Source organism: Durotheca rogersii, assembly GCF_024521655.1.
Source record: "Durotheca rogersii strain YMJ 92031201 chromosome Unknown GGS23scaffold_9, whole genome shotgun sequence".
Lineage (NCBI taxonomy): Eukaryota > Fungi > Ascomycota > Sordariomycetes > Xylariales > Xylariaceae > Durotheca > Durotheca rogersii.
The window spans coordinates 164603-188408 of NW_026251240.1; the positions used below are offsets into that span (position 1 = coordinate 164603).

At 52.0% G+C, this 23806-nt stretch overlaps 3 protein-coding genes across 3 annotated transcripts; 2 read left to right on the plus strand and 1 right to left on the minus strand.

Annotated features, from left to right (window-relative positions):
• Positions 1–10689: 10689 nt before the first annotated feature.
• On the plus strand, positions 10690–13222 carry GGS23DRAFT_604916 (carbohydrate-binding module family 21 protein; the record flags this gene model as incomplete). Its single annotated transcript, XM_051519680.1, has 2 exons — positions 10690–12648; positions 12731–13222. The coding sequence occupies 2 exons, from the start codon at positions 10690–10692 to the stop codon at positions 13220–13222; spliced, it is 2451 nt and encodes an 816-aa protein (XP_051372008.1).
• Positions 13223–15434: 2212 nt separating this feature from the next.
• Positions 15435–16361, minus strand: GGS23DRAFT_596488 (uncharacterized protein; the record flags this gene model as incomplete). Its single annotated transcript, XM_051518485.1, has 3 exons — positions 15435–15749; positions 15802–15842; positions 16160–16361. The coding sequence occupies 3 exons, from the start codon at positions 16359–16361 to the stop codon at positions 15435–15437; spliced, it is 558 nt and encodes a 185-aa protein (XP_051372009.1).
• A 1341-nt stretch (positions 16362–17702) lies between these two features.
• Positions 17703–19222, plus strand: GGS23DRAFT_566290 (uncharacterized protein). Its single transcript, XM_051516264.1, has 2 exons — positions 17703–17998; positions 18048–19222. Exon 2 carries the CDS (start codon positions 18421–18423, stop codon positions 18688–18690), a length of 270 nt encoding a protein of 89 aa, XP_051372010.1. The 5' UTR covers positions 17703–17998; positions 18048–18420; the 3' UTR covers positions 18691–19222.
• Positions 19223–23806: the final 4584 nt, after the last annotated feature.

Genomic DNA, 23806 nt, shown 5'->3' on the forward strand with positions numbered 1-23806 from the left:
TCTCGGCATAGCAAGGTCTCTATATACCGTATCCTAGCGGCGGCTACATGTAACAGGTATCTGAACCGGCCCAAACGATCTACTCAGTCAGAGGGTAGTTTGGTGAAGCTGAAGCCGTGTTTGACTCGGCGCTACAGCGCCCAATGATCCATGTTAAATACCTATGAGTATTGATACTGGATTGGAAGTAGCGTCCTCTCTCGTCAACCCCGTTCGTCCACCTACCTTGATGTCACTCTGCGGGAATTGAGTCTTGGCAACCCCGGGCGTTACTAAAGGTGGCAGTGCTTAGGCGGTCTTTATCCTCGCGCTAAATATGGTAATATTTTCGAGACACTACATGGTAGATCATTTCACGAGGACCCAGACTGAATCGATACCAGAGAAAAAGGTTGGACGGACTGCAGAGCAGAGTAATGGCGGTCAAGAAAGCTCATTGGCTAGCGGTCAAGATGTTGAGCGATCGTCACAAGGATTATTCGTACTAGAAAAAAAACAGCCACCCCCGTCAGACGAGACCCGATATACGCTACCTATCTATGCTCGGGAGCTTCGAGCCTATTGTATACATGCATACGTACGGCGGCTAGCGTTGAGGTGTCAACAACAATGTCTGATCTCACCACCCAGGTAGGTTATGGGACATGCAATACGTCTTCCGGAAATCGGTGGGCGGCGGCCCGGCGTGCTTTCGAGCACGTTGGAATTAGAGACATCTTCCATTATGACTTGGTGTTGGATCCGACGGTATGGACATGGTTAAGGATGAAGAAAGGAGAAAACGCCACGGTTTACCTCCTCTATCTGTATCCTACCCCTTATTCTGATCAATTCGAGGTCCAATCTCATATAATAGATTGTCTAAGCGCACGATAGCTTGTCCCCACGTAAGTAGATGCACGATGGACGTCGGCAGCTAGAGGTTTCCGTTGATGACGACAGATCCACTCGGTAAGCGAGTGGTTACAAGGAGCTTTGACAGCCAAGATGGTGAAGAAAGCGCAGGAAGTGAGCTGATGTGAGCTACTGTATGGGGAGCTTGATGTTATCTGGCGAGCCCCTCCATCTTGGCTTGGACAGTGTCACCCTGGCAAGTTACCTATAATATACCTAGGTATGTTGTATTGAAGGAGGAGTGAGTAGGTTGGGTCCCTGGGGAACTCCCCCCCTAGTCACAACAGTGGGCTTACCGTCGACGCAGCCCCGTCTCATTATCTTGCTTAGATAGAATACGTGACGTTAAATATACTCACTCACTCACTCCCCCCCTGGTCAAGTCTCTGCTGGTCTTGCCCCGTCGCTAACACGGCACATGGCTGATCTGCGTATCATCTTAAAACATATGCGAGTATATACGGGTAGGTATATACTCCTAGGTACTATTTAAGTACTAAATAGAGACCTAAGTGTATGATAAATCTGTGCTTTATACACCCTCTATACGTGACATACCTATCTGCGAGACGTTCGCTGGTCCCCTGATGACAATAAAGCAACGAAGCTACTGGTAGGTAGGTCTGCTCCTATCGATTGAAACGAATGAGTATATTACTTCCTATGGACCTGAGGTAATTCGTGCAGATTTGGGGCTTTTTACGAGCTACCCAATATATGTAGATTCCCATACACGGCTTCAGGAGCTGCATTGCAGGCATTGTCCTTATCCCTTCACGATTACATGACACGTTTTTCAAAGAATCTTTCGAGCCCAGGAAACCCTAAGCGTTAATCCCCGCGGAGGGGACCATCCGGGGGAACAGAGACGCAGCAGCAGCAGCAGCAGCAGCAGCAGCAGCAGCAGCAGCAGCAGTAGTAGTAGTAGTGGTGGTGGTGGTGGTGGTAGTAGTAATTAACGCCCGTCGGGACTGCCTGCTGAGGCTAGTCACAGAGACGTTAGCACACAGCCTGGAGACAATGATCCGGAGCGGAACAGAGAAAAGAACCAATATCGAAGAACAAACCTTGTTCCATGTCAGGCGAGGGATGAATATGGGGCGGGTAGCTAGGCTAGGCTGCATACCCTGAGAACTAGCAGGCGATCGTAATGCCTCCCTAGGCTGCATAGCCTGGGAGGTAGCCAGCCAGAACGTGATGAAGGGCAGGCTGACGCAAGATAGAGTAGTTTGCATGCCTGTATATTCCCGCAAAAAGTCGCGAGACACTAGGTGGCACCGAGCACACGTCAAAGAATGACTCGTGGGCGAAGGGCCCTTTACCAGGCAGCTGCTTAGGGGCTTCCGGGGGACGAGCAAAATGTATACATCATTTTCCTGCCGGTAAAGAATCTATAAGGAAATAAAACCTCGACACGTCAAGATGAATCATTGCGGGCAAAGGAGAAGAAAGAGGAGGGGGATAACGGAGGAAGGATTTCAGCTGTGGAGACCGTCGGTTATTGCAAATACATGGTAGTGGAATCGAAGACGACTTGCCTGCTTTTCCTGACGGTGATAAATGGGGATTTTGCATGAAGAAATGATAAGATTTCAAAGACGGTAGATGCGCGATGTCTCCGGTGGGTAGTGTATGCCACGAGAGGTAGCGTTGCGTGCTAGATGGATAGACTACCTGCCTCTCCGACCGTGATGGCGATGGACGGATGTGTACGTGGGGGGCACCTTACCCACATACAGACTCGCGATTCAAGAAACCGTTACAATCCCTACCAAGGTACCTAACCTGCTACATACACGCGAGGCGGCAAGGATTGCCTCATGAATGAAGCCATGCTGCATCGGCGGGAACTCGTAAAAGGGGAGAGGGGGGGCCGTTGTCGGAGGTTTAGCTCCTAAGATGCGCGTGTCAGTCTTCCGTCTCTCGACGAGCGGGTGCCATTGATGGCTGTCTAGAATTCCTAGGCGCTTTGGCCTTACCCATGTGGTCCATATGATGTCGTACCTAATACGAGATTATCAGCACTTGTTTACGGCAGCGGACGGCTATACGGCTAGTAAGTAGTGGGCACGGAAGAGTCTACTCACAGAGGCTGGAGGACGTCGTGAAGACACTTGCCTTCCCTGCCTGCGGGTGAAGGATGTTCTCAAATCGGCAAGGTTGGACTGGACCGTGGCTGGGCGGGCGTGCGCATTGTAGGATCTACCTAGAATAGTGGTCGCGCAACCTCCCTAACATGCTTACCTAGAGTAGGTACCTACGCGCTGTAATTGAGGCCAACCCAGTTGGGTAGGTAGGTACCTAATCTTAGGTGTACCTAGCAGTAGTGGAAGTTAGAGGCGGGTAGGTAGGCCGATTGGGAGGGGAAGAGAGACACACGCAAAAAAACTCGGACATTTTTTTTTTTATTGTCGCGCCAGTTACCCCCACAGTCTCCGTATAAGTAGTGCGGGAGGCTTACTTGACTTCTCGTTTAAACGGACGGAGGCCGACTAATTCTTTCTTCCCCGTTCTCAGGCGGCTGATTCGAGACCCCCGACATTCGGGCGGGAATGACTATAAAGAAAAACCACCAGAGGTTTAGTCGGTAAACAGGGTTTAGTTAAAGTTGGGACAAAGCGGTCCGCCGGATGAGCAGGGATGCGCAGGAGGTAGCATTGATATTCGCAGCTACATCTGCGGCTTCGGTTGAACCAAGATGGCTCGCTCCTAACGGCGAATCACAAAGGTCCGCGCGCGCTCCGTTCCCATGTCTGTGGTGGGGCTCGCCGTAGACCCTTGCAGAGAGAGATAACGACCTCAGGTTAGTACGCACATGCAAACCTACCTACATCGAGAACGATGCGTTTATTATTGTCCTACATGCCTCCCTTTGCCTGTCTACCTAGGTATTTATGTAGGTACAGTAGTATGGATATATACAGGTACGTAGGTGCACACGTCCCCGTGTATAGGTATATGTAGGTGCTTGTGCGCGTGACTTTCGTTCGCCTGCCCCCTTATATAGCTATCTCTCGACCTTACGAACCGCCGGGTGCGTTGAATCGCGAGCGTGTTAAGTACCTACCTATCTCCGACTGATCCAGGACGGCATCCCCGGATCTGGTGGGACACAAATCACATTGAGGGTCCTAGTTGCCTACAAGGGGGGCGACGTTACCAGCCGCTGGCTGACACCCCCGCTGTTGAAGCGAGCGATAATGCCGCGGTGTAGTACATCTTATGTAGGCCGTAGAAAATGGGAGGCGAGCTTGCACCCATGCCAGAAGCCCAGGTCGTAGATCACCGTGGCTTGGTATGCAAGGGTAGCAGGGCTCGAGCGGGTGATATCTACAACGACCTGCCGCGACATAGGCGGGCGGTGGGTATGGGCAGACATCCGGCTGCTGGTTGAGGCGAAGCCGTGTACATAGGTATGTCCGTACTACATACCTACCTACATCTACGCCTACCTGCTTCGTCATGGTGCGAGCCTCGCAGGGAACCCTGATAGCCCCCCGTTCCGTATATTACCTACCTCTCTTGATTGCCTATACCTAGCATTCCTTCTCCTGCGGCATCTCGACAGATCCGCAAGGCAGCGGCTGCTCTCCTGCTTACTCCTCTTCAATGCAGAAAGGGGGTTCGACATAGGCTGACGTCCGGGACCAGTAGGTACGCGTCACGAACATCGGCTACAGGCATCGACGGGAAGGCTACTAGCGTGATGCCGAGGGTCTACATTTGTTGACGACCATGTTGCTGCTGGGTCCTGTCGTTCATGGGCGTCGGCGCCGGGTAGTATGATGCGTATCCTCTTGTGCAAACGCGGTTCTGGTGTATGTTACCATGGCTAACGCCCGACGGGGTGGCTGACCCTCCCTGTTGGGTAGACGGGACGGCATATTCAAACCACCACTTAGGCACTAGTCTGCACATACTCATCCGTGGGATCCCCCTAGCAAGTTAGCAGTTCGTGACTAATTAGACAGTGAGGTAGGCCGAGGTGGAGCGGGCTGATATCTACATAGCAGAGTCTGTCACGCCATCATCACCACATGTAAGGCTGTATCGCAGCTGTATAAAACCGCGCGTGCGCGTGCAGGCGAAGTCGAGAAACGCTATCCCATCTACCCGCCCACGGCTGCATAGATGCGTGGAGTACCCCTTTCGTTGCTATGTAAATACGACACGGTTTATCCTGGCGTTCCTTATCCGGGCCTCCGCACCGCAACGGTATACGAAACGGGTCAGGAGAGGACAAGTAGGCACCTGTTCGGGATGTCTGAGAACAACGCTGGTTGTGAAGATCCGGGCTAGGTAGGTAGTCACGCAACTGAGGCTAGCGCTCGCCCCCATCGTGACCGCGTGCATATGCAAATAGGTACAATATGGGGTTATCAAGCGAAGGTTCTGATGTGAAGAACAGTCGCGATACCCGGACTCTAGGGGGTCAAAGGCGGCGAAATTGTAGTAAAGCATCTTCGCAGCTTAGGTAAGTTGTAAGCGTTTCTGACTCACAACGATGGCTTCGCTGACGGGATATTTTACCTGGTATGGTATAGGCGTGTGCTACGTAGCACTCTCGCTACCCTCCATCCTCTTCGACTGTTAACCAGAACCCTGAACAACCTGAACTAAGGGTCTCGCACATATCGTTTGTGCTTCGACGCAAGTGACGAGATAACAGGGGATCGACGCTACCCTGATAACACCCGGATGAGGCATGTATGTAGGTTGACTGCCCACCTCTACATGGACACATACATGGGTAGGTACTTAAGGTATGCGTGTGCCTACCCTACGTTGTCTGTGTATGGTAGATGGAGCTTGGACTGACATGGTTGTGAAGCTACCTTGCCGAGACTAACAGCCCTTGTCCTAGCTGTTGTTGTAACCGTATACCGACCTACCTAATGTATACCTAGGTACCTATATATATACCTATCTCCTGCCTCTAGGGGGTAGGAAGAGGTATGTAGGTAGCACGTACCTTTCTCTGCACAGACGCCAAACCTCCGTGATCAATGAAACAGGTATGTAGGTAGGTAGGTACGCGGGTATTTTTTCGCAAGGAAAGGGTAGGTAGTTTGCGACGGTGGGAAGAGCGCAGTAATTTACATCTATTTTACGTCTTCCTCTATTCTCAACCGCCTCGTAACGGGCACCGCCAACACTTTCGCCACTCGCCACTCTCGCTAGCGTATCACCACATGTGCGTGTAGAGGTAGGCATGCAAGCGATTGAGGTCCCCGAGATATATTTACGGCCAAGCCTAGGCGGAGTCGGTTTGTCAGCTATCTATCTCCCTTGTACCAAGGATAGCGTCTTCGCCGTCGATCAATTGGACCGGCGAAATATATGACGGCGGTATGAGGGGATTGGTCTTCGCCGGCCGCTGTTTAATCAACGAGTGCATAATCCTGTTACGGTCTCGTCTACATATCCCTCCTGCGATGGCACACTGGGGAGTTGATGGAGGGTTGAGGCTTGCAGGTTCTTGCAGGCGCATTGTATTGTTGCAAAATGGCTGGTCTAGCCGGTCTACACGTTGTATCCAATTCATGAGTGAAATTGATAATAGCTAAGGATATTTGTCCATGTTGGGGAGGGGGTTGAAGACGATGGCGTTTTTCTTTTCTTGTCCTTTTTTGTACAAATAAAAAAATTCGGTCAGATCTATGTACGTCATAACGCTAGCACTTTGTGCAATGTTCATGCTAAAAACAGAATAAAAATTCGAGCCCTCCTCGCCTCCCTTGGCCCAAGCTTCGCGCTCGGACACAAAAAAAAGAGGAAAAGAAACAAAACTACAGAAAAAGGGATCATAGGCGAATGATCGCATATGTACGTACGAGTACGTACCTACACTTCTACCCCGTGTCTTACACGTACCCAGCGCATAGAATGACAACTACGAGGTAGATGTCGGGAATATACTATAATGAAAATCAAATGGCGGATGGTATGTCGATAACGCTTATCATAGCATTAATCCATTTGCATTTACCCTCTGGATGAATAGGTAAGAATCGCCTATCCTGTTTTCAGCATGCAGAGTACAATACCTTTATTATATTCCCGACCTACCTAAGTACGCCCCCCCGTCCACCCCATCCCCCCCTTCAAAACTGCTACCACGCAGCGAGCTGTGAGTATGCTAGGTTAAGTAACACCGTGTAGGCACACAAAACGGCCCTGGAATTCGTTGCCATTGATCCCGTCCAGTCCTCGGCGGCCCTGGCGAATGTAGGTAGTGTGGTACTACGCAACATTATGTAGTACTACGTAGTGCGCTGCGGCTTACGTCCACGACAGGGTGTATGCGTGAGGGTTTCTGCATGTGCTTCTCGTACCCTGCCTGCGTAATACTACGTGTATACAAATTTGTGATCGTATGGGTAGAGGAGGTAGGTAGGTAGATAGCATTGTTTACGAGATAGCCAGCTACATTCGCTGCACGCCGTGGTGTCTTCCCACGCGTTGCTTATTCTTTCTCGTTTGTAAGCATTTATGCATTTGGTGCCCGAGGGGTGTGCGGCAGATAAGAAGCACTTGGATGATCCCAGTCCCGTCCACTCCCCTCCCGTTCTAGGTATATAGCCTGTCTGCAACAGATATGCTCGCTGTCTTTGCTCAACTGAGGACCGCCTCTTACCTGGCAAGCACAGAAGCAGGGCTCTAGATTGGGCTAGGGCGGAAAATGCATTATGATCATGAGTAGGGAACGAGGCGCTGTGGCGTAGACAGGTTGGGAAAGGACACCGGCATCGCGCAATCTGGTACGATGGGCATGTAAACAATTGCTGCACAGGTGGCTAGCTGTGTTCTCTAGGCCGCTAGGTGGGTAACAGAAACAACCAGGTGGATAGGCATACTAAGCCGCAAGGACCTCGCGTTTTTGAAGGGTACCGAAGTGTTTCTGAAACCGTCGAGGCATTTTCCATTGCTGGAGAAGGACGTCAGCAGCAAAGGAGGTGGGATATGCACATACGAAGAAGATACGGGATATACGGAACCCGTGCTGAAATTGATGCCATTCTCACCCACAAACGAACAAAATGCGGATGTAGGCATGGTACATACCGGACCACGATCCGAGCGAAATCCGTAGCTGCCGCCTACCTACATACCCTCCTACATAGGTAGGTACCTCCTACACAGTAAGTACCGCATATCACCACAGCCCCAGAGACATCCATGCCGTATGTAGGACGGAGGGAGGGACAGGTCGTATCACGGCGCTAGCAGACTTGTCGAATGTCTGCTGAGGCGCTAGAGACGGCTTCCATATATGTATATGCACATATTATTACTATGGGGATTTATTTGCCATACGTATATGTAGTGCGCAGACAGGCGAGGGTGGGAATACGGTTGTCGGTCTCCCATTCGGCACACCTGCGCAGGATCCAAGCACGCAGCATACAGGTCACATCGGTATGGCAATCCGCATGGGAATTTCTCTCTGTAGCGGGCGCAATTGTAAGGCGACGAGGGAGAGCAAGAGAAGGGGAAAGAAAAGAAGAGCAGGAAGGACGTGGACGTGGCCGTACATCTAAGTACATAACGCATGTGTGTGTGTAAGTGCACACCGTACCATTACGGAATGACATCCACCCTGGAATAGTACAGGATTAAGAATGGTGTTAGGTTAGGTATGGTGTTATCAATCCATCCCATCCATCCATCGGGACCCGCCTATCCCCACCTCTCCTAATAGATTTGATTGGGGATACGATCTCTATAGTCCCCCCCCTCGCCTTCCCTCTCCCTCCCTCCCCATTGCCAGTGGTGCTAGCGCGTATATTGTGGGCATGGCAGGTGGTGGGCGACAAATTTTCGCCTGAGGGTGTTGCCAGACTCAGTCAGGGTCTCCCTCTTGGTGGATACCATACTACGTATGTTAGTACATACCTACCTACCTATTAGTACATACCTGTTAGTACATAATGCTGGAAGGAGGAAGGGGGGGGAACCACTTGACCACTCACCACTCCCCAACTGCGTCCACTAAACGTCTCGTAGCCCATGCTGGCTGGCAGTGCCCCGTCTGGCGAGACTGGCCGGGCTAGCTGTGATCGAATCAATAATTTTTAGCTGACCTGCCCACACAGTTCCGTTCCGGTTTATGGCATTCATTTTATTACCTATTCTTTTACTTCCCTTTTTCGGGTCCTGACCTCTTCCATCCTCCTCCTCCTCCTTCTCCTTCCATCCAGCATCCTGCCTCCCTCCCCAACCTACCTACAGTTCGAAGGCAGGCCCGGGATTGTAGATAGCTTCATCTGTCCGCAATTCCCATCGTTTCTCTCACCCTTCTCCCTTCTTCCTCCCTCCCCCCCCTCCTCCCTTCGCATTCTTTCTTGCTTTTCACCCTCTGTTGAATAAGACAAGGAAAGGAACCCGGAAAGAAATACCTAAATTAAAAAAAAAAAAAGAGGAGCCGCGGTTGTGGGTTGGGAATACCTTGACACCTGATCACCTCTACCACCTAATCCGTTCCTCTGGAACTGTCTTGTGTCCTGTCGATTCCGTCAGCATCGCCGTAGCCACGATCGGTGATAACTCCTCCCCGTTACCTTCGCGTATACCGCCGTCTCCCGACTGCCATCCATACCCGGGTGGTAGAGTGCCCGTGAGACAGGAGTGAGAAGAGAGGGAAAACTGAAAAAGAGGATCACGGTACGTACTGACAGGGCCTGGGACATCCGGTACAACAAAGCCGAGTGGGCGTAACAAAGGACGGACCACCAATATTTCCCTCCTCGCCTCTTGATATCTTCTAGGCTTCCGAAGATCCCATCCCCATCCAGCTTACCAATAAACAACGTACCCTTTGTGTTTGTTGTCTGGCCTTCCCGTCTTGCCTCCTCCCCCCCCGATGCGTTTTCGGTAGCCTCCCACGACCATTAATCGACATCCCCGTCCGCTGTGGTCTCCTCGGAAGGGATTCTTAACGACTCGGTGTCTCCCGAGTGTGGATCATCAGCTCATCTTCAGTTGATCCTTGTTAGGTCCGTAGGAGAAGAACAGGGAGAAGTCAAGAGTTGCATCGCTGCTGGAATATTGCCGTTGCATCTCTTACCCTCCCTTCTCCTCTCGGTCCGACGACGGATCTATGAGCACCTTCTGAGAGACCGCCGTCCCGCACTCCTCCGTTCCTGTGAGTTGACCCCCCTCTTCTGTGTTGTGCCCGCCCAGATACCTGCTCCCTTGTCCCGCTCCAACTTCTCAATCGGCCGCAGGCCGTAGTGCCACCCGTCACCGCGAGCCGCACGGTGGGAAACGTGCTAGGCGCCGACAAGGAAAACCCCAAAAAGGAGGGGCATGAGAGACGTGGGATGAGACGTGCGACTATATTATTCAGTGCCACAACCCCTGGTGGCGCCACACGATTTTCGGAACACCCCTCGTTTGCCGCAGATTGCGTCACGTTCTGTGGCTTTTCTGACCCTGGATTCGCTTCCAGCTGGTTGAACATATCAGTCGAAATTCATGATATCAGTTCTGTTCGCCACGGGATCATTGTCTGGTTTACACGGCACTGCAGAAGTCAGCAGGGTCCAGGATTGGGGATTCTCACCTGGATATATTGCGTTGAATCAACCAATGCTGATCTGACCGTCTTTCGCAGGTTTCCCACAGTATTTGACTTATCCCTCGAATACCGCCTCCGCCACAGTACCATTACCTCATCTGATCTGCGTCCTGAGGTTTGGTAGACGTTTAAGCATTGCTTCGCTCACGGGATTTCGAGCTCAGCCGCACCGCCGTCGTCTCCTTCAACACACGCGGCAGCCCAAATCGTTGGGAATGCCTTACACGCCCCCATCCCGCTCCCCCGCCTCCTCAGCTATCCCTTCGCCGGACGTTAGCAGAAGATCCTCCTTCATTTCTCCGAGCATACCTTCCCCGAGACCTGCCCTACCACGGTCCTCTTCCTACCTATCCAGGCACCGACGATCTGCCTCGGCCGGGAGCATACCCACACTTGCAGCGCCCGTTGCCGCAAATGGCCCGACACCCGACATCACCCCTCCGGGGACGTCGGATAATTTGAAGGGGATGGCTGTTGCCTTTGCGGCCCCTGTGAGACAGTCCCCGCCGCCTGTTGCTGACGCGAAGGCCATGCCTCCTGGGGCTATCATCTCGCCACCCGACTCGTCGAGCGAAGATGAAGGGGCTGTCGAGTCCGAGGCCCGAGGTAGAAAGATGGAAACAGTTGAGCTCAAGGTGTTGAAGGAAGCTATCAGTGCCATGTCGCAGCCTCGTGAGTCGTCGCCGGTGCGGTCATCACTCAGCGACATCCCACCATCCTCGAAGAGTAACAACCCTGTTGGGGAGTCGCGGCAAACACGCATTGCTTCCGGGTTACCAGCTCTCAACACCAACACCCGCAAGGTGTCCCATTCGAGGTCACAGACCGAATCTCATATTTACTCGATGTCGGCCGAAGCATCTTTATCCAACTCCGAGGATGGGTCCGAGCAAGATGAGCCCTCGAGGAAGCCGCAAATGGTGCGAAAAAAGTCGGGAGAGCTGGTACGACCGGCACTACGACCGCCATCACGGAGGAGGCCGTCAAGTATGCCGGGGACGCCGACATTTTCAAAGGCTGTCCATTTCGACTCTCACCTCGAACACGTTCGGCACTTTTTGCAACTGGACCGTCCTCTCGCCGTCAGTGCCGGTTCCTCTCCGGCGGACCACTACGAGAGCGATAATGAGTACCCTTTTCCTGTCGAGGAGAAATCTAGCATACGGTCTCCCCCGTTCGAATGGGAACTTGCTATCGGTAGCATCCCCCCAGAGACTCCATTTCGGAGAGCTCTCCCTGTTAGGTTAGAGAGGGTGTGGATGTCACCTGACCAGAAATCTTTGCTGGGGTCGGTAGCCGTGGCGAACCTAGCTTTCCACAAATCCGTCGTATGCAGGTTTACCTTTGACTATTGGAAGACTACCTCCGAGGTTGCTGCCGAGTTCCACCAGGAGATCCGACTGCGCGAGACCGAGACCAGCCAGGACAGGTTCCAATTCAGCCTCAAGTTGTCCGACTTCGCCAACCTCGAGGCCAAGACCCTGTTCTTCTGTATTCGCTATAATGTAAACGGAGTCGAATATTGGGATAACAACGACAATACCAATTTCCAAGTAGACTTTCGTAAGAAGGTGCTACCTCAGCCTGGGAATAAGAACTCTCCAACCCCCCAGAACGCGGCTTCTGCTCGACCTGCGAATGGACTGCCACGTAGTACACGACGAACGAACGCTAACGCTTCTACCGTCGCGCGTCCGAAGTCCATGCCTCCCGGCGCTATGGATGAGTTCGGGCACGAGTCGAAGCTGGATGGCTTTGATCGGCCTCTCCACGAAGTGCTCGGGGAGTCAGGCCAGAGTGGTTTGCGCCTAAAGACCTCCAAGTCGTCGACCAGCCTGCCCAGTGACAATCTCCCAAATCGGGTGTCAACTCCAAGTGGACAGGCGTTCGCCAATCGGTATGACTTCGGAGCATCCCTCAGTGCCGCCAAGCAGGCCCACCGAGACCGAGAATCAAGCCAGCGAGGCAGCGCTCTATACATGAAGGCTCACAAGAAGACGAGCACGCCCCCAAGTTCGGAGGTGTCGCCGACTAGTACAACTCCGTCCGGATCGTCGTCGGCTTCTACGCCAACCCCACGGGTCATTCGCCCGATGTTCCCCCGGCCAAGCTCTCCGTCGGCTGGTGGTATAGCGTCGGCTTCGTACGAAGAGATCCTCAACAAATACTGCTTTGTATGTACAGTCCCTCACATCCTTATAATCGGCCATTGAACCGATACATCTCCGAAGAGATGAATAGCTATTTGGCTATGAGACTAACCGACATATTTGTTTCCAGTTCAACGGCTCCAAGCAATCTAGCCCTCAAGCCAAGGACGGGACCCTGCAGAATGGCCGGCTTGACAACATGGAGGAACTGTTTCACGTAGCCAACGAAGCCAATCCGGGTCCGAACGGTAGTCCGAACCTGGCTGAGCGGCCTCACCATTACGGTGCCATTCATCACTCACTCCGGCAGAATCTCAACCCGTATTTGCACACCTCGTATGTGCCAACCACTGGTGGATCTCCGGCAGAAGCACCAATGTCACAGCAGTCCATCGGGCCCTTGAACCAGCCGAGTTCTACCGCCACGGCCCCCACAGTGAGGACACCGTCTCCCGGCCCAATGTCTAGTTTCATGCCTCTTACCGGTATGTCCCTGATCAGGTCCCCCGTCGACCCAACTCCATTCCACGCCCAAGACATGCAAGACCGTTTCCCGTTCGTGGCAGACACTTATACTGCGACAGCAATAAGAGGTTGAATGACCAACTCCTCTTTACGACGTAACATCGCCTCGACAGCGATGAGCCTTATTTCAGAATGCAGGCGGTACCTACACATTTGTAGTCCCCTCTATTCGACTTGGATTTTTACGATCTAGTCCGACGCGTCCGTGGAGACTCGAAGTCTGTATATGGCCTCCGCAACGCTAGGATCTACGTGGACAACGTCCGGTATTTCTTGGACACCTTACTTGCGCCATCACTGTTGCTTGCCGGCCTCGGTTGCAACTCAACCATTTCCCTCAGTCTGTTTCCGTGCATTTTCCGGTAATGGCGTTCCGGAATCTGCATCCAGGTGCTTTGCGATCGAATTTTCTCTTTGAACTATATGATGATACCATCGAGTATACGACATGGTCGGATGGGGGACGGTGACCTTGCGTTGTCGCTACCCGGCCGGCGACGCTCACAGCATATGTGGGCCAGATCGGGAGCGGTTTTTCGGTGTTTAATGCATAATTCCCTTGTATATGGACATTCGCTTCCACTGACACTACTCTCACCTCGGCAACAATATCTCAGCTGACAATCGAGACACCCCCGGGATGTTGGGAGGCGGCAACGGACTCCGATTGGGAACAAAGCATTTCTTTCGAAGCGTCATGTCACGATGTCAGGTCATGAAGTCAATTGAAGTCATGTTTTTGATTGGATAGGAAGGGTTACGGTCTCGACGCGGGCTAAAAAAGAATATATTATTATAGGACGGCAATTGGATGACGGCCTGCCTCGCAACCCCTCGTTTCCGCTCGAAGCTCATGATCAAGCACTCCGTAGCTCTAGCGCCTTGGACGTCCGGTGGAGCTTGTGCGCCGGGGTGTCTGGTTCCCCGTGCTGCAGAGCACTCCGCATTCCAACCGCTAGAATTACGTTGGCTTGTATGATGCAGCCGAGAAGAGGGATGGAGAGGGAATGGATGCAGGCGGGCGGGTAACAAAAAGTAGAGTAGAAATATATGAACTGGTTATGATTGGCGTGTGGTCGGCTTAGCTAGGCTATGTTATTCGGCGGCCCCCTTTCGAGAATGTGAAATGCAGCTAGCAGGTGGGCTCGAGAAGGTTGAAATTCATTGCCCGGATTTCCGGTGTCCTTGGTGTCGTCGTCCAGGGTGTTGGTTTCGGTCCATCGTCTTGCCACGTACGTGCAATGTAACCCAAAGCGTGCCCAACACTTCCCGTAGAGAGGCACGCATCGACGGGTGGTAGAATGCAATTGTTAATACGTCTATGGAGACAGAGGGGGAGGAAGAGGCTTGAGTTCTAGAAGTGCGCATTCCTTCATCTTGCAGCTTTCGGAGCCTGAGATACCCAGACCAGCAGATGGCGAGTCTGATGTAACGGTGCTCGATTCTCTATAGGCGAGCCATGGGGCACGTATCGAAACCCCGCGAAATGAACTTAGGTAACTGCATGCAAGTTACTTGGACCAGCGGACTCTGCTTGGACCGTCATTCAGCTCGAGTGGGGAACGGGATGGATCGTCGACCGACCCACAGTTGGGTTCTGGCTGGGCTACATGGAGTCGGGCCCGATGCCTCTTCTCATAGGCACACATCACACGGACATGGGGCGTTCCGGGGCTTCATCCCTTTCTCATTAGCTGCTGACTTGTTCGGGTTCGTACGACCTTTTATTGATAGTTACTATTATTGCTGCTGCTGCCGCTGCCGCTATTGCTATCCCATACCTAAGTCTTATCTTCCCAGCCTAGGCCTCTACTCAGCCTAGGCCACTATCCACCTCTGTATCTTCCTGCGACGCCGTTAGGCGGGTTAGCAGGAACTCGGCGTCTTTCCTCTCCCACAGGGTCAGCTAGAGTTGGTTCAGGTACGAATAGCCACGAAGCGTCGCCCAAGGTGGTGCAAGCAAGCGTATAATGCCTAGGTGGATTGACACTACGCTACCTATCTACGTGATGATTATCCGCTTGGAGCGTACCCTTCTCCTCCCCCCTCCCCCTACCACCCACCGGCCGGTGCTGTCCGTCAGGAATCCCCAGACTCGCCGTGTAGTATACCGGGGCAGGATTCCCTTCTCAGGCATGAAATACGTTGGGGAGCACGCTGCGGCTCTGCCATTCGCCAGGATCGACAAGGGTAGGACCGAGAAACTGCTTGTTGGCCCCCTTCTTACTGAGGGGCCCAGCAAACAAGCTGTGGAAGTACATGTCGGTCAGATTAACGGCGCCGTGTCAGTGCCGCACAACGTCTCCCGTTTTATTGTCTACGTGCCCGATCACATTGGCCCCGATGTCGAAGCGACCGACCGTATGCAGATCCCGGTTGGCCTCGGCGGTGGCGAACTCGCTGCAGTGGTTGTAGTAGCTGTCGCCGACGGTGCCGATAAGGTCAGCCGGCACGGCGCTACCGAGTAGGACGTTCAGCGTGTGGTTTGGGATCTTGTACGTCTTGTTCTCGTCGAACGTAACCGACACTAGCGGCTTTTCCATAAAACGCGCGTCGTTGAGGGGCGGTTCCAAGAATACCTTGTCCACTTCCCCGCGACGCTGATGTCTGTGTCGTGGCCGTCCCTGGCCACGTTTGGCGTGATATGATCACCCACTGCGGGAGAGCCTCGCTCTCATGACCTTTATGAAATTCTGCATCATTTAGTTAATAATAGCCGTTCCGCCTGGCCTAGTCCCGGCATGGTTTAGTAGGTCCCCCCTAAGGTACCGGGCGCGGGTTTAGGAAAAGGAATAATAATATCCTGCTAGGGAGAGACACCTACTCGTTCAATTCTTCATGACGGCTAGTCGATCTACCGCCCTGGAATTCACGTTGTAGCTCACTACTTGGTTGTGCTTTCTCACGTAGTCATTTATACTGTTATACTGTTCTTTCTTCTAGTTGACGCAGGCGACTCTCTCAGAGGCGCTGTACGGTATGTCTTCTTAATCCCCCACCTAAGAAATACCCCTGCCCTCGAGCAGGTCGATAACGATCGAGGCGTTCCTGTCCTCTTGAGTGAAGTCGTCGTGCTGCAATACGCCGTAATGACCGCCGCAAATCTCCACGAGGTAGTTTGACTGTGAGAGATGCGTGATAACACAGTAGTAAAGACCGTGATGCCTCTCTCCGTTAACCAGGCGAGGATCGCTAGGATGACATTCGGCCATTCCGCCCTCTCGCTTGCTCTTGTGGAATCCCGAAAAAGCCGTAACAAAACGTGTGACTTAAGATCGCTCAGTGCCATCCCATAATCCGTGTTCCCGATCCGTATGTTAGCGAGACGGTCGAAGAGATTTCCCTGGACATCTCCTGTCGGGCTCGGCGTTTTTGCCGTCACCTGGGCCCGTTAGACATCGCTGGTTGTGGTCGCCGTATAGGTATTTCCCACGTAGTTGGCGAGGATGATTACAAGGAACAACGTCCAGAGAATGTCGGTTAGCTTGATTGACAGGGACTTTGGCCAAATACAGGACAGCTGGATTTCACTAGCACCTCTGCGTCTATACACAGCAACGCCGCTACCCTCTACGACTCGGCTCACCGAGGTCTTCATAGTAAAGCGACATCCGATGCAGGTAATTCCACAAAAGTCTATATTAATGGTCGTAGACTTCCTTTATAAATGGTGGGCACATACCCGGGAAAGCTCGGTGATCAACTCGACTTTTGCTACACTAATATGAGTTGGGTTGTATCCCTCCTACCTACTTGAATAAGTGATAGCGCAATACACTCTGAATCAACAATCGAGAATAGGGACAACGGATATGCGGTATAAGTACGGCTCATGTATCAACTTAAACACGTTGGTATATATTTGAACGATACGTAGGGGGGGGGGGGGGGGGTATATCCGTTCTGGCGAATGTTTTTCTCTTGTTCGGAAAGAGATTGAAGATTTAGATCGCCTCTAAAATGGCTCGGTATTATATACCAACCAATGTATATCAATATGGAAATTTATGTATTACAATACGCACAGTGGTAGGTATGCGAATGCTGCCGACTTTCCTCCGTTCACTCCCCCGCCCACCTCGATACATAAATATGAGACAAGACAACCAAAATGTGCATACACACAACTCGTATTGTGTAACGTTCTAGCGATCTGTCTCCGTCGCGGATGTGGACATTGGATGATCATCATTAGATACAGCTGTTATGTGTCACGGGCTTAGCTACCGCTTGGTTGATGCCGATTAGCATCTGAGGAGTTCTAGAAGATGATTGATGCGGTGGAAGTACTACGCTGCAACGTAGACGTGCCTATGGGATGTGCGCTCCGATGCAAGAATACCGACATTGGGTGTTCTAATCGGTGGGATATGATAGGCATCTCGCTTACACTACGAACCTATCTAACCTCGCCAATTCAGGAGACGACGATGCGGGGAGCACGTGTGAATTTGAATGGCCAAGCATCGGTTTGTTGACATGGCCAAAGGAGAGGGGGCAGAAATCTGGCCGTGGACGATACTCTGTGCTAGAAACCCAGAACGCTCCGGCCCCCCTTACACAGGACATATTAGCTGAGAACGCCCCAAGTTCCATTGGACATGGGCGGCATACGCACTGAAGTCAGAGCCAACTCAGCAACCCCCGACGACACCCCCCTTTTCCTTATCACTGCCACTTCGGCTTCAAGCTACTACCTACGACTTATGATTCGTCTCTGTCAGCCGCAGTGGCTTTCGCATACCGAACCGTCTCACTAGCATTTGCTACCGTTGGTAAAGGGACACCTGCTTCACATGCTGTTACGAGGTTGTCATATTGAAACAATTTTCACATGCCATTTGCAAAGGTAGGACGAGTAGACGCAAGAATAGTCCACTCTAGCTAAGACTTGGAAGTGACGTATTGATCCGCGAGGATTACGATGGGCAAGACCATATGATCGAGTGCACACATATTGCCCATATCGAACTCGCATAATGTTCGCAACTTCGCACGGCCACGGCCCCTGGCGCCAACGAGTCGATGCTCCCGTCGTCAGCCTTGTACTGTTTACGATATAACCCATCAAAATGTCTACCATAATGCACCTTGTGGGTATGCGGGCGTTCGTCGCCCCGCTGACCCGGCAAGGCCAGCGGGACAGAGAGGGTTTGCCAGCCTGTTCGGCCTTAGTCGCGGATTCCCCTGATATGCCTAATATGCTGGCTGACGAGTAGGATGGTGGTATGAGTTCTACTCCGTCCGATTATCGGGCTGAGAACCGCCAGCATGGGACAGCTCAGAGCAATTATCTCCCAATGTCTCCTTCATTTCACATCGGGATTTGCCGAAGGTTTCACGGCGCCCTTCACGTTACCCGCTGGCTTGCCCTTATTGGAGCGGATCCAACCCGCCATCTACGCCGGATTGGCGGAGAACTGCGCGGGACGCATCAGCCTGGACATCAGTGGATGCCTTGCGGCTAAGGGGGGAACAGCAGCCAGGGCGGAGATTGACGACTACGGGCAGAGGCCACTAGTTGGGCAAGATCGCTCCTAGAGCTATCTCGCCTTGCCAGATCTCTCTTCGGACGTTCTCCGAGGGGTTATGGCTCACTTCAATAACCGGGAGAAGGTGTGGTAGGGCTTTCTATCTTGCGTGAGCGTGTTCTCCGACTGGTCGGCGGGCGAGCCTAGGGCGTTCGGAGCGGCGGTTGCTGGCCTGTCGATATCTGTCGGGCGCATGATCGGTGGCCTGCCCTCGTTGTCCGCGCACCCCTCCGTGGCTAGGCAGCACTATGGCCTGCATCGGAGCTTCGTCTTCTGCATATTGATACTATCCGCCTTCAGATTCGTCGAGGACCGCCTTCTGCAACCTGCGTCTACGGATGGCAATTAGGAACGTGGATCCGAGCGAAGCGGAGTCACCAGATGGAGAAGTATTCAGCAAGGCTTGCTGGGAGGATGTGGACCGTCATCGTGGAAGGCATCGCTGCAATCATATCCGCACTTTACGTCACGCTCCTCGAGAGCGTCCTGTCGTAGGCCATGGCATTACGTCCTGCTGCCTTCTGGCGTCCGGCAGCGCCCCGATATCATCTGCTGAATTAATCATCATTCCTTCCGTGCAGAATTTCTGCTTGGCGAGAGCGTCAGGTCATACTAATGTAGATTTCTTCCATCTACTTCCACTGCCGCGTCGCTCTGTCGTATCAGAGGAAGACACGCGGCCGTTTGTTCGTACTGCTTCGGCATATTCATGGGGAGAAATGCATCAACGAGTTAATAACATTGCGTAGCCCCAGATGGGGTTTGCCACGGCCCGTAATTGGTGGAGGCACCCTCACACCCACAGGTGGATATTCCCTGGGCCCATCAGAGGAAGAAGTTCGCCCCGGCCGGGGAAGATGACGCAGACCGGATCCGGCGACAGTATATCCGCCCCCGGATCGGGTAATTTGGTTAACCATCCTTGCGCAATAACTGGACGTATATCCGGGATGGCCCTCCGGTCAATCTCTTTTGGCGGGTTCTGTCTTGACGTTCACGTCCGTTGCAGATCCCGCGCTTCCACCATGATGAGCTGGGCTGCTTGCTGTACGGTGTTTGAATCGCTGGGGCTTGTTTTGGTAAAATGGCTCGATACCTAGCGCCGATCTAAGTCTGTATCTAGACATCGCCCCGGGACATCTATAGACAGCGAGGAGGTTGAGTTGCCTTCGCTTCCAAGAGTCGAGGCCGTGATTGACGTTGTAACAATTTGCCATACTATTTGCATACGAATTAAGGCGTCTCTCATGTCGAGTCTGTCTTCGACTATGTGTGCTTTCACCAAAAGGCTTATTGGCAGCCCCAAGTGACTCGTTAAGATACAGTAAATGCCTAGCTAGACTATCGACGCCTACTCGTACATGAAATTTATTCGCTGATGTAGGCCAAAGTCTGTAGAGTGTGAAAATGGGGAACATGAACCTTTCGGTCGAGAGTCTGAGTTGTGGTGAAGTGCCTACATCTGTTCTGGATGGGATACGGCGGCAGACCCCTGAGTACACCTGCCGTAGGCTTCGAAGCACCTCTGTTGGGCAATACTGAACGAGCCTAGTCTAGCTAAATAAAGATAATGAATCCGATTTTAGTGACCTGATAATATCACTTTGGCTTTCTGCAGCGTCGCGTAAGGAGCCGTGGGCTGACATGCACTACGCCGACGTTACCTACGTGGTAAAGCAAGTTTGATTGTCTCGAACTCTTAGAACTGATAGGGTCGGTAATATCAGCCAGCAGAAACACAGCAGGCAGCATATAACACTTCTATCTGTAGCACCGAGGGGTAGTAGCTTCAGCCTCTTGTTCGCATCAACTATAGAGAAATGTAGATGTTTAGTATATTTCGCTGCTTCCCAATTTAAGCCTACGTAGCTTCTTACACTATAGAATTTATACTCGGGCGCTGCTTAGGCGTGTTATAAGCTATTGAAGAGCTTCGGTAGCTCTGTGGTTTGCCTAGAGTGGGTATGGTCCTAAGGGTTCTATGCAGTAGGAAACCACGGTCTGGATGTTATATGGGAACTAGGCCGGAGGGGGTGTTACTTGATTTTATACGTACATCTATCATTAGTATTCAGTTTTCCAGGTAACAAGATTCCCATATTACAGTATACGACCAATATTCCGAGTCAACACAGTAGAGCTAACATGTGTTACCGGTTATTAAATGTTGTTAATTAGCCTAAGTCCCTCGCGTACTTTCCAAGTAGTTAGGTGTTATTATGATGATGTCGCGAAATTGTTACTAATAGATCCTCGGCTTGCTACGGTCTCCCTCTAACTATGATGGTAATACCTATAGCACAAATAGACTATACCTGATGAGTTAGATACATACCGAAAAGGCGTTATTTACTAGGTATCTACTAATGATAACGTTCTCTATACCTCCCTAGCGCGAATTCCTCATTTCTACAGAGGTGAAGTGCTTTATTTTAGGGAATGGTTTCCTATCGTTAACAACGTGGAAAACGCCATATTTCAGACCGTGGCCTTCGCATAACCACCGACCCTACGTCTTTCTAGCCAGACTTAACCATTATGAGAAAAGATGAAACAGCGAGTGGGATGACCTACAGGGGGAGGCTATCCCATTGGGGCAACTGCCAGAAGTGTCACCTGCATATCCAGGAGCAGGCAGCAGTATAATACTGAAGAGCCATTGATCCTGATCCGGCTCGAGCCGTTGCCCGATAAATAGGATGGTCCTATTTTTCAAGATGTTACCCATGCAAACCCATGTGACGAGTTCCTGTTGGGATGGGACATCGACCTCGGTCTAGTATCGGATGAGTTAGTAGTGTTGTAAATATGTATATTCGGTGAACTTATAGTCTACTGCGTCTAGTACGGCCGTGGGAGGTTATTGAAACCCAAATGCAACATACGAAAAGGTGTTGTAAAAAGTAGGTGCCAACCGAAGTTCTATTATCTGCGGACACGCCTGGATATAGCTAACTTCTCACAAATAACAGATATTGTAAGAAGCAAAATCGTGGCGCTTAAGAAAGTATTTCGCGCAGGTGAAATCTGCGGCATAAGCAGTATGACCCCATTAATATTTCTCCTCTATCTTTTCACGAGACCTAAGAAAAAACCGCTAATGCATGGCAGGCCAACTAATAACCCCAAACCCGAACCCCAACCCCTCCTCCTTCCACCCCCCTCTCCTCCCCCAGGCGCGAAAAGGGACGATTGTCTTGAACTGCAGCGAGTGTGACATGAACAGTTGTTCCTGTGGCTTCTGGCGCCAATTTTATTTATCCCGATAAGCCAAACGGGTCCCACGTGTTGGGCAGCTCACGGCTGCATATCCTCCTAGCCTCGAAAACTCGGGTCGTAGAAATCGCAAGTCTCAACCTTTCCGTGGCGAAGGTGTACTGGTGGAGCTACATGACAGGGTCTTTCTTGTCTAGCAAGCGATATCGTGGCTGTCGTGCTTCACAAGCGGGGCCAACAGGGCCCGATGACAACAGCATTTCTTTATAACAACTGGTATGCCTTAGGATCCTTGAGCCGCCGGCTTTAAGCTAGCAGTCTATTGGGAGTTCTAGGTCCACTAGGCACATGGGGTATCCGTCAGCTATATTAGCCGTAATGACCATGACTGCCTACCTACAACGGTCAGCGTAGCGCAATGAGACAGGCCTAGCGGCCGGGACCGGATCTGACATCTACTGGGTACCGCCGCTAGTAAAGTGCAAAGGTTATTTAGATTCCCTCGCAACTCCGGCCGCAGCCGTCGTAGTCGAGGACGGATGGTTCTCACTCCGGAGTATATTATAGGGTAGACCTGGTTCTGGCCGCAAGCCTATCCCGATAGCTGGGAGCTTCGACGCATCTACAAGTGGCGGGCTTATCTGTATCTTGTTATTGTCTTCGCCACCCTGGAACTATTGACTGTCTCTCACCTTAGGCGCATCTCACCGGCCGACTAATTGGCATATCGTCAGTGCTGCGCCTTCACACCAATACCTAATTTCCCTAGACAGTGGATACAGGTGCGAAGAACCTTTTCTTTATTGCGCTTATGTGCTTTACGTACCTACGAGGCACTAATTAAGGGAAAACAATGAGCCCTATAACGGGCAAAGAGAAGGAGAGAGGAGACTTCACAAGACACCTCAAAACGAGGAAACACACTAGGAACTGCCCCCAAAAGGAGGAGGGAGGATACAGAATGAAAACGCGCTATGAACAAAACGAGAGCAGAGATGCTAGATAGCTCCGGAGAACCCGAGCCCGGGAGCTGCTGTATTAGATAGGTAGCCTAGTAGGTCACAGGATAGCCTCAGGGGGGGTCCCTACGGGCGTTAATACTTGAGGGTCGAGTATGACTACCTACTACTACTACTACTGCTACTACTACTACTACTACTACTACTACTACTACTAGAATGTATTGAGCTAGCAGGTTGTCTACTGCCTGCTTGGGAGGTAGGTAGGTACCTAGGTACCTAGGGTAGCGGACGTAGGAGAGGTACTTCAGGGCATGCCTTGCCTGTAATGTGCAAATGCCAACATCCGCTATCCAATTTTATGCCGAGTTGGCGAGGCTCATGTATCGACGCTGGGTTGCTGGGTACATGACTTGTAAGAAGGGTGGCAGATATGACGTATTGACGTCCGCCAGCTTATACATCAGTGTACCTAGGTAGGTACCTAATATACCTCTGGCACTAGGTACTCCTCGCAGTATGCCACGGAGAAACGATATTACGAGTTCCGGCCGCGGGGCGCAACCCGGACCTGGGTTTCATATCAGCCGCACCCTGGCGTCATGCTCATCCCCAGGTCCTTGGCCCATTATCCTTCCGCCCAATCAGGATGTCGTCTCTTCCTGAACCATGACATGCCCTTATTGCGCTCATCAGGCAGCAGCATTTCCGACCTCATACTCACCTCGGCGACGCGCATCTCACATATCTCCCACACGTGGAAGTCGATGGGGGGAGGCAACAGGGTCTCGCGCCGACAGTTCCAATTGCCCGTCAGTTGCTGAGACAGCAGTCTACCGCCGTATTCGTCGGTGTCCAAGGCGGGCTACACGATACCATACCCGTTCGTGGATCCGCCCCTACCTGCTCCTAGGCACCGAAATTACGTCCATCCTCTCTTCGCGCTGGGCT